Source organism: Bombina bombina, chromosome 3 (genome assembly GCF_027579735.1).
Source record: "Bombina bombina isolate aBomBom1 chromosome 3, aBomBom1.pri, whole genome shotgun sequence".
NCBI lineage: Eukaryota > Metazoa > Chordata > Amphibia > Anura > Bombinatoridae > Bombina > Bombina bombina.
Window position 1 is genome coordinate 1,257,460,508 of NC_069501.1, and position 10,767 is coordinate 1,257,471,274.

Below are 10,767 nucleotides of genomic sequence, written 5' to 3' on the forward strand. Positions count from 1 at the left end.
AACAATTTATTTGATGTATTTATGTAGTGTTTAGTGCAACCTTTTTTTTAGCCCTAACCATTTATGCTAGGTCTTCAGTCGCGTTAACCTGTTGTACAAAATATATAATACACAATATACTAGAATTTAACTGTAACTAGAAAGTCCTATACTCCTTTGCTGCTCCAATTAAATCTGTATGCCCACAACATTAAAGGGCCATTATAGTACAACAATTAAATGCTCTAATTCATTAGAGTTTGTAATTTTAAGACTATTGACCCTACACCTCTATGTGTTAAATCCCTTCAAAGAGGTTAAACACAGTAGAAGTACTGATCGAGACCTGCAGAGCACTGCTGGTCCTGAGCAGAAACTGTTGCTGATCCATTCAACAGTGCTTCTTACACAGCAGAGTTGTGAGACTAGCGCTGCTGATTGGAAGCAGTACTTCTTCATTGTGTTTAGCCCCTTGGTAGGGGTTAAACACATAGTTGTGCAGGGTCACTAGTCTTAAAATTACATTCTTTAATTATTATTTTTTTACTATAATGACCCTTTAATAACGTGTTTTCATTTCTCCACTGGCCTCTTGAAACTTATTTTTTTTAAAGCAATATTGCTCAAATTCTTTCCCTAACTAGTGGTAAAGATCATAGTAATGTTTTCATCATTTTTTTCACTGTCAGCTTCTCCTCTGTGATCAACTTACCTCATATAACAGGTTGTTATAATATGTATTATTCATAATGAATATAGAAAATAAATTTATGATCTCCAACAAAATAGGAGCTTATGTCATGTGATGGTATCCAGTTTGCCAGTAGTAACCATGTTGTAGTAAAAACTGCATTTCTGTTGTTCAGTTTGTGTTGAATAGGATGTTATTTTTTTGTGGCTTATCACAGTTTTTTTACCTGAGTTTATATAATACTCCTCTCTCTTATTTACACTTAGGATATTTTCGGACAGACTATCTCCCAACTCATGCCTCAACATGCGGAGAAGATCATGTGACCCAAAGTATCTGCCTGTCTTCAGATGACGATTCCTCTGATGATATCTACAGGATTAATTCTGACCTGACTGTGTCTTTAGTCCCTTGTCCACTGTGTGGATTTACTTTTCAGAGTACAGAAATTGAGAGACATGCCAGCAGTTGTGGCGTGTAAATCACTTCACCTTCACTACCGGATGTCTACTGGATATGATTCCTTTACAGATGGTTGAAACATACTTGCTGCTTGCTTTATTTGTAAATTTAGTGGCTGCCAGTACATCCTTAATCTGAAACCTATCATGGAAGATTGCTGATTGCTTTTCCTTATCATAAGAACTGATGAACACTGTCAGCCTGTTCTGTGCACACTGTCCTCTCAGTTTGTTCAACGCTGACTTAGAGTCATACTATATATCCAGTGATGATATTAACATGGTTAAAAATACATTGGACCTCAAACTATTATGATTACATTATGAGAGCATAAACTAATTTAAATAAGTAGTAATAAAAGAATCAGGAATCATTGACAAGAGGGCTCCAGGAATCATCTGCAAGACTATGTTAAGTACCTGCAACAACAACAAGGGCATTCTTTAGCAGGTGATAAACATCCAGTGGGGAAATTTTGCAGATTTTTAATTAAATATTTGATGTCATATTTATATGCAACAAATCAGTCTGCTTATTATATTTCTGTTTACTCGTACATGGAAAAAATGATCTCATATTTATTTCTACTACTATGTTGAATACATACAAACATGCCAAGTTGCAGCCAATTTGATGAATCACTATTAAAAAGACAGTAAACACCTTGTAATTTTTTTTTTTTTTTTTACTTTTTTGCAATAGATAAACATATTAGGGGAGTTTGAAAATGTTTGAATTAATTTAAGCAACATCCACAACTTGCTTTGTTTGGAGGATACAATCTGGCCTTGTTACTGGGGTACACATAGATGCATTGTTTTGCAGTTAATTAGCTTATTATTTCTGATGAATTCATTTAAGGACCAGGTATATTTCAGGGTTAGGCTGGTGCACTAGCAGTTCTCAAGTTTGGAAAGACTTTAAATATTGCAGAGTGTTTTATTTTTATATTAGTTTTCAAAGTATGTACTGTCCCTTTAAAAGGACATGAAGCCCAAAAGTGTACTTTTTATTATTGAGAAAGAACATAGATTTGGGGGGGGGGGGGGTCCAGCTTACTTCTGTTATCTAATTTGCTCTGTTCTCTTGGTATCCTTTGTTGGAAAGCATACCTAGGTAGGCTCAGGAGCTGGGATCTAGCAGCCACCAATCAGCAGCTAGCTCCCAGCTTATGAGCCTACCTATGTATTGTGTATTGCTGCTCCTTCAATAAAGGATACCAAGAGAACGAAGTAAGATCGATAATAGAAGTAATTTGAAACGTTGTTTCACATGTATGCTCTATCTGAACAATGAAAGAAAATTTTCTTTCTAATGGCATGGAGAATCCACGAATCCAACAATTATTGTTAGGAAATTCAAAGCCTGGCCACCAGGCGGAGGCAAAGAACACTCCAGCCAGAGCTTAAGTATCCTCCCATTACCCCTACTCCCCCAGTCATTCTTTGTCTTGGACAGACAATGGAACGGAGATCATTCAGATGTATCCCAAAGGATCGTCCTAGACAACCACATGAGAGAATCTCTCTCTTGGTGGCTCTGTAAGGATCATCTGGCCCAAGGCATGTGCTTTTTGAGACCATCTTGGGAGATTGTGACTACGGATGCCAGCCTCTCGGGCTGGGGAGCATTTTGGGGTCCATTAAAAGCTCAGGGATCCTGGTTGCTGGAGGAATCCGTCCTTCCCATAAACATTCTAGATTTGAGAGCAATCTTCAATGCTCTGGTAGCATGGCCTCCACTGCGTTCTGTCCGGTTTATCAGCTTTCAATCAGACAACATAACATCTATGGGTTATATCAACCATCAGGGAGTTACCTGGCCATGAAGGAAGTCTCTCACATCATTCAGTGGGCAGAGTCTCACAATTGTCAGATTTTGGCCATTCATATTCCAGGAGTAGACAATTGTGATGCGGACTATCTGAGCAGACAGACGTTCCACCCAGAGTGTGTCCTTCATCAAGAAGTGTTCTAAGAAATAAGCCTCATGGCTTCTCGACTCAATACCAAGTTGCCCAAATATGGGTCCAGATTGAGGGACCCTCAGGCGATGCTGGTGGACGCATTAGTGGTTCCGTGGGATTTCAGTCTAATTTATCTGTTTCCTCCCTTTGCCCTTCTACCCAGGGTAATAGCTTGCATCAAACATGAGCGGGCCTCTGCGATCCTAATTGTGCCAGCTTGGCCGTGCAGGACTTGGTGAAGATGTCCTCCTCTCCTCCGTGAAGGCTGCCTCTGAGGGCGGACCTTCTACTTCAAGGCCCGTTCCCTCATCAAAATCTAGATTCTCTGAGGCTGACTGCGTGGAGATTTGAATGCTTACTCCTATCTGTCAGGGTGCCAGGAATCAGACTGAGACGAGAAGTGCAAAAATAATCACACCTTTATTAATAGCAAAAAATAAAAAAAAGTCCACAAGTCAAATAACAAGCCAGGAGTCAAAACCAGAGCTGGTAGTCAGACGAGCCGAGTCAGGAGCCAAAGCGAATAGTCAGACGAGCTGGAATCAGGAACAAGGAAAACAGCAGAGTCAGGAACAAGCCAGGGATCAGGAACCAATAAGGACGTCAGGCAGCCAGGTAATACACAGGAACTCTCACAAACAGGTCTGAGACAACGCAAAGGCAAAGCATACTGAACAGAGGCCCTTTAAATAATAAGTGATGACATCACAATTCCGAAACTGCATCCTGTCTCACATGGATGATGCACACCAGTCTGGCCATAAAAGGAAGTGCAGGAAATGAGCAGCATCCCCCACAATGCACCATAGTAAGGAAGAGAGGTGAGTAAAATGGCTGCCAGCAGCACATGGCAAACACAACAGGGAAAAAACCCTGACAGTACCCTCCCCTCAACGACCCCTCTCCCGCGGGAGGACAAAAGGCTTATTGGGGAAACGGGCATGGAAGGCACGAAGGAGGGAGGGAGCATGAACATCAGAAGAGGGAACCCAAGAACGCTCCTCCGGACCATAGCCCCTCCAGTGAACCAAATACTGTACACGGCCCCTGGACATACAAGAGTCAATAATGCTGCTGACCTCATACTCCTCATGGTTGTCAACAAAGATAGGACGGGGATGAGGCAACACAGTGGTAAACTGATTACAAACCAATGGTTTCAAGAGGGAGACATGAAAAATGGAGATGCGCATAGCAGGTGGAAGGTCAAGAGCGTAGGCCACAGGATTAACCCGTCTGAGTATTCAAAAAGGACCAACATAACAGGGAGCCAATTTATTGGAAGGCACACGAAGGTTCAAGTTGCGGGAGGACAGCCAAACTCTCTCACCAACCTGGTAGGAAGGTGCGGGCAGACGCCTACGATCAGCCTGGAACTTTTGGCGCTGCATAGAATGATGAAGGCAATCCTGAATCTGCACCCACGTGGAACGGAGTTGCCGGAGATGCTCCTCCAAAGCCGGAATACCCTGAGACATGAATGAATCGGGCAACAAGGATGGTTGAAACCCATAATTCGCCATGAACAGGGATAACTTGGAGGAAGTATTAATAGCACTATTACGAGCAAACTCTGCCCAAGGTAACAGTTCAGACCAATTATTGTGGTGATCTGAGACATAGCAACGGAGGAACTGTTCCAGAGCTTGATTAGACCGTTCCGCAGCCCCATTGGATTGAGGGTGATATGCCGAGGAGAAGGAAAGCTGGATCCCCATTTGACCACAAAAGGAACGCCAAAATCTGGAGACAAACTGGCTACCCTGGTTCGACACTATCTCCTTGGGTAACCCATGTAAACGGAAGACCTCCCGGGCAAAAATTGAAGCAAGCTTCATCAAGGGAATGCAATGTGACATTTTAGAAAAACGGTCAACCACCATAAGGAAAACAGTATTGCCATTGGAAACAGGGAGCTCGACAATGATTTCCATGGAAAGATGTGTCCAATGACACTCACCATTAGCAATAGGTTGAAGAAGACCCACAGGAAGACGTTGAGGAGTCTTATTCTGTGCACAAACTGAGCAGGAGGCAACATATGCAGCAACATCAGAACGAAGACCTGGCCACCAGAATTGTCGAGTGACAGACCAAATCATTTGGTTCTTGCCTGGGTGACCTGCGGCTTTAGGATAGTGGTAAGTGTGCAAAAGTTTAGTTTGAAGATTCTCAGGAACAAAACACTTACCACTAGGTTTCTCAGGAGGTGCATTGGTTTGTGCAGCCAGGATCTCTTTCCCCAAGGGAGAAGTCAATTAGTACGTATGGTAGCCAAAATATGGTCAGGAGGTATAACAGGAGTAGGTACAGACTCCTCCTTGGACAGAGGCGAAAATTATCGAGAGAGGGCATCAGCCCTAACATTCTTACCACCAGGCAAGTAGGAGACCACATAATTAAACCGAGACAAATATAGCGCCCATCTGGCCTGTCGGGGCGACAAACTTCAGATAGATAAGTTAAATTCTTGTGGTCAGTAAGAATGAGCACTGGCACGCTAGTACCCTCGAGAAGATGCCTCCATTCCTTAAGTGCCAAAATTATGGCCAGTAATTCCCTGTCGCCAATTTCATAATTGCACTCCGCTGGAGACAATTTCTTAGAGAAGAAACCACACAGATGCAAGGAACCGTCAGGCGTAGGACGTTGAGACAAGAGGGCACCTACTCCATTCTCAGACGCATCAACCTCAAGAACGAAAGGCAGGACAGGGTTAGGATGAGCCAGAACTGGAGTGGCAGCAAAGACAGTCTTAAGACTATCAAAGGCCTTAATGGCAGGAGGTGACCAATGGAGTGGATCATTCTCTTTACGGGTCATGTCTAAACTTTCTATAGTAATTGGCGAACCCCAAAAAACGTTGAATAGACCGAAGACCAACTGGGCGAGGCCACTGCAGATAACTTGTTAGGATCCACGGAGATAACATAACCTAGGAAGGTTACTTGAGTCTGATGGAACTCGCATTTCTCGAGTTTACAAAACAGGCCGTTCTCACGTAGTCCCTGAAGAACCCGTGTAACATCAGAACGATGAACCTCAAGTGTGGGTGAGTGTATGAGGATGTCGTCTAAGTACACCACAACACACTGTTGCAACATATCTTGTAGAACATCATTAATAAATTCCTGAAAAACAGCAGGAGCATTACATAGGCCAAAGGGCATTACAAGATACTCATAATGCCTGCTCCTGGTGTTAAATGCTGTTTTCCATTCGTGACCCTCCTTAATCCTAACGAGATTGTACGCTCCTCTCAAATCAAGTTTAGTAAAGACCGTAGCTCCCTTGAAGCGGTCAAAGAGTTCCGTAATGAGCGGAATAGGGTAAGCATTCTTAATGGTAAGACGATTAAGACCCCCTATAATCGATACATGGTCTTAACTCGCCACCCTTTTCTTCTACAAGATACGACGAGTCCACGGATTCATCCTTTACTTGTGGCATATTATCCTCCTGCTAACAGGAAGTAGCAAAGAGCACCACAGCAGAGCTGTCTATATAGCTCCTCCCTTGACTCCACCCCCCAGTCATTCTCTTTGCCTACACTAAGTAATAGGAAGGGTAAAGTGAAAGTGGTGATAAAATGTTAGTTTTTATTTTCTTCAAGCAAGACGTTTTTATTTTAAATGGTGCTATTTTTTCCCAGGCAGCAGATGGATGAAGATTTCTGCCTGGAGACTGATGATCTTAGCAGTTGTCACTAAGATCCAGAGTAGTTCCCACAGAATGGCTGAGGAGTACTTAAGAAACTTCAGTGTGAGGAACGTTTTTCATGCTACAAGCATTGAGGTATGTTCAGTCATTTTTTTCTGGAGAGACTGTGTTATTTCAGAACTGGCTGACAGTATCCCCATGAGGGAAGGGGTAAGCAGTAATCCTAATGTGAAAGAGAAGGGTATTACTGGACCTGTATGTTGGGCTGTAAAAAATGGTTGACACTGATGACATAATGTTTGTGGGCAAACGATTCTATGTTTGGAGGTAGATTAACGTTTTTTGTGACAAACGTTTTTATTTATAATGGCAATGGAGGGGGCACATGGCTTCTGTTAGACCTGGGTATATGAACCCACATGGCTAGGTTTTTAGACCGCTTTGTAGCAGTTCTTTTGCAAGGCTGTGAGACATTGCGGTAGATGGGCGGGGCCTATTTTTGCGCCTCAGTTGTGCAGTTGTATTCCCCATGCAAGCTCCAGCTCCGGTGGGCCTCTCAGGAAAGTTTGGGCCTGATCGAAGGGTTAAACTGATTTTGCAGACCCCTGAGGGCAGGTTTTTTTTTTTTTTGGTTAATCATAACGTTTTTTGTATAACATTTTTGTACATAAGGGTTAAGTAGTCCTTTTCTTGTGGTGCAATCTTAGCTGGCAAGTTAGGATACATATATAATAAAATTGAGATAATTTTATCATTTTCAAGCAGTTTTGGAAAAATTGTATGCTTTTTTTTTTTCTCTTAAAGGTGCAGTACCGTTTTTTCAGATTGTTATTTTTTTCACTAATTAAAGTGTTTTCAAGCCTGTTTGTGGTCATTACTAGCCTGTGTTAACATGTCTGACATTGAGGAAAGCCAATGTTCCATGTGTTTAGAAGCCATTGTGGAACCCCCACTTCAAATGTGTCCCTCATGTACTGAAAGGGCCTTACATTGTAAAGAACATATTTTAGCTGATAAAAGTATGTCTCAGGATGATTCTCAGTCAGAAGAGAATCAGGTTATGTCATCTGCTTCTCCCCAAGTGTCACAACCTTTAATGCCCGCTCAAGCGACGCCTAGTACTTCTAGCGCGTCTTATTATTTCACCCTGCAAGAAATGGCTGAAGTTATGTCTACTACTCTTACAGAGGTATTATCTAAACTGCCAGGTTTACAGGACAAGCGCAGCAGGTCAGGTATTAGAGTAAATGCTGAGCCCTCTGATGCTTTTTTAGCCATCTCCGATGTTTTCTCACAGTGTTCTGAATTGGGGGTGGGGGAATTGCTGTCTGAGGGAGAGCTTTCAGACTCAGGAAAGATGTTCCCTCAAACAGACTCAGATGTGACGGCCTTTAAGTTTAAGCTTGAACACCTCCGCCTGTTACTCCGGGAGGTTTTAGCAACTCTGGATGATTGTGACCCTATTGTCATCCCACCAGAGAAATTGTGTAAAATGGATAAATATCTAGAGGTTCCTACTTACACTAATGTGTTTCCAGTCCCTAAAATGATTTCGGACATTGTTACTAGGGAATGGGATAGACCAGGCATTCCGTTCTCTCCCCCTCCTACTTTTAAGAAAATGTTTCCCATATCTGACACCATTCGGGATTCCTGGCAGACGGTCTCTAAGGTGGATGGAGCTATATCTTCCCTGGCTAAGCGTACAACAATACCTATTGAGGACAGTTGTGCTTTCAAAGATCCTATGGATAAAAAATTAGAGGGGCTTCTAAAGAAATTGTTTATTCATCAGGGATTTCTTCTACAACCTATAGTGTGCATTGTTCCAGTAACTACTGCAGCAGCTTTTTGGTTTGAGGCTCTAGAGGAGTCTCTTAAGGTTGAGACCCCATTAGATGATATTTTGGATAGAATTAAGGCTCTCAAGCTAGCTAATTCTTTTATTACAGATACCGCTTTCCAAATGGCTAAATTAGCGGCAAAGAATGCAGGCTTTGTCATTTTAGCGCGTAGAGCGTTATGGCTTAAAGGGCCATGATACCCAAATGTTGAAACACTTGAAAGTGATGCAGCATAGCTGTAAAAAGCTGACTAGAAAATATCACCTGAACATCTCTATGTAAAAAAATATATATATTTTACCTCAAAAGTTCCTCAGTAGCCACTTCCCATTGTAAAGGACTTCTAAGCAGCAAATCAGTATGTCTGTCCCGGGACAGCTAAGGGAGTGAGCTTTCGTGCACACTCATCTTATTTTCCTATTCAGTTAAAGGAAGTTTACTATGAAATCTCATGAGAGTTAAGTCAAATCTCATGAGATCACAGTAAAAGAGTTCATAACCTCAACACTGATGCTGATTGGCTGCTGTTTATTTCTTCTTTTTTTTTTACCTGCAGCTGGGGAGCAGCTGAGTATAACTTTTTATACAGAACTTACTCTGCTGAGCTGAGGAAGTTGTGTGGTAAAATATCTTCCTTTTTTACATAGAGATGTTCAGGTGATATTTTCCTGTCAGCTTTTTACAGTTATACTGCATTAGTTTCAAGTGATTTAGCATATGAGTATTATGTCCCTTTAAGTCTTGGTCTGCTGATGTGTCATCTAAATCCAAGCTTTTAGCTATTCCCTTTAAGGGTAAGACCCTATTCGGGCCTGAACTAAAGGAGATCATTTCTGACATTACTGAAGGTAAAGGTCATGCCCTTCCTCAGGACAAGACGGTTAAAATGAGGACCAAACAGAATAATTTTCGTTCTTTTCGAAACTTTAAAGGCAGTCCCTCTACTTCCTCATCCGCTCCCAAGCAGGAGGGGAACTTTGCTCATTCCAAATCAGTCTGGAGACCTAACCAGACCTGGAATAAAGGTAAACAAGAAGCCCGCTGCTGCTACCAAGACAGCATGAAGGGGCAGACTTTCTCTCTTCGCTCAGGCTTGGGCAAGAGACGTTCAGGATTCCTGGGCATTAGAAATGTGACCCAGGGGTATCGTCTAGAATTCAAGGATTCTCTCCCAAGAGGGAGATTTCATCTTTCACGTTGGTCTGTAGACCAGACAAAAAGAGAGGCGTTCTTACGCTGTGTAGAAGACCTATATACCATGGGTGTAATTTGCCCAGTTCCAAAATTAGAACAAGGGCAGGGGTTTTACTCCAATCTGTTCGTGGTTCCCATAAAAGAGGGAACCTTCAGACCCATTTTAGATCTCAAAAGTCTAAACAAATTTCAAGTTTCATTGTTCAAGATGGAGACCATACGAACAATTTTACCAATGATCCAGGAGGGTCAATATATGACCAAGTGGATTTGAAGGATGCATATCTTCACATTCCTATCCACAAAGATCATCACCAGTTCCTCAGGTTCTCCTTCCTGGACAAACATTACCAGTTTGTGGCCCTTCCTTTTGGGTTGGCCACAGCTCCCAGAATCTTCACAAAGGTGCTAGGGTCCCTTCTGGCGGTTCTAAGGCCGCGGGGCATAGCAGTGGTGCCCTATCTGGACGATATTTTGATTCAGGCGTCAACCTTCCATCTAGCCAAATCTCACACGGACATCGTGTTGGCTTTTCTAAGAACTCACGGGTGGAAAGTGAACTTAAAAAAGAGTTCACTAGTTCCTCTGACAAGAGTTCCATTCCTAGGAACTCTGATAGACTCGGTAGACATGGAAAAATTTTCTGACGGAGGTCAGAAAATCAAAGATCTTAACTACTTGCCGAGCTCTTCATTCCATTCCTCGGCCATCAGTGGCGCAGTGTATGGAGGTCATTGGGTTAATGGTAGTGGCAATGGACATAGTTCCGTTTGCTCGCTTACATCTCAGACCACTGCAGCTGTGCATGCTCAGGCAGTGGAATGGGGATTATGCAGATTTATCTCCGCGGATAAATCTGGATCTAGAGACCTGAGACTTTCTTTATTGGTGGTTGTCACAGGATCATCTGTCCCAGGGAATGTGCTTCCGCAGGCCAGCATGGGTTATAGTGACGATGGACGCCAGCCTCT

At 42.6% G+C, this 10,767-nt stretch overlaps 1 protein-coding gene across 1 annotated transcript in view; it reads left to right on the plus strand.

Moving 5' to 3' along the window:
• XNDC1N (XRCC1 N-terminal domain containing 1, N-terminal like) overlaps positions 1–1,851 on the plus strand; it is a 446,185-nt gene extending 444,334 nt beyond the window's left edge. Inside the window, exon 9 of the mRNA XM_053705638.1 lies at positions 937–1,851. Within this exon, the coding sequence (XP_053561613.1) occupies positions 937–1,151 (215 nt within the window). The 3' untranslated portion in view covers positions 1,152–1,851. The remainder of the gene's footprint in view (positions 1–936) is intronic.
• The last annotated feature ends 8,916 nt before the right edge of the window (positions 1,852–10,767 follow it).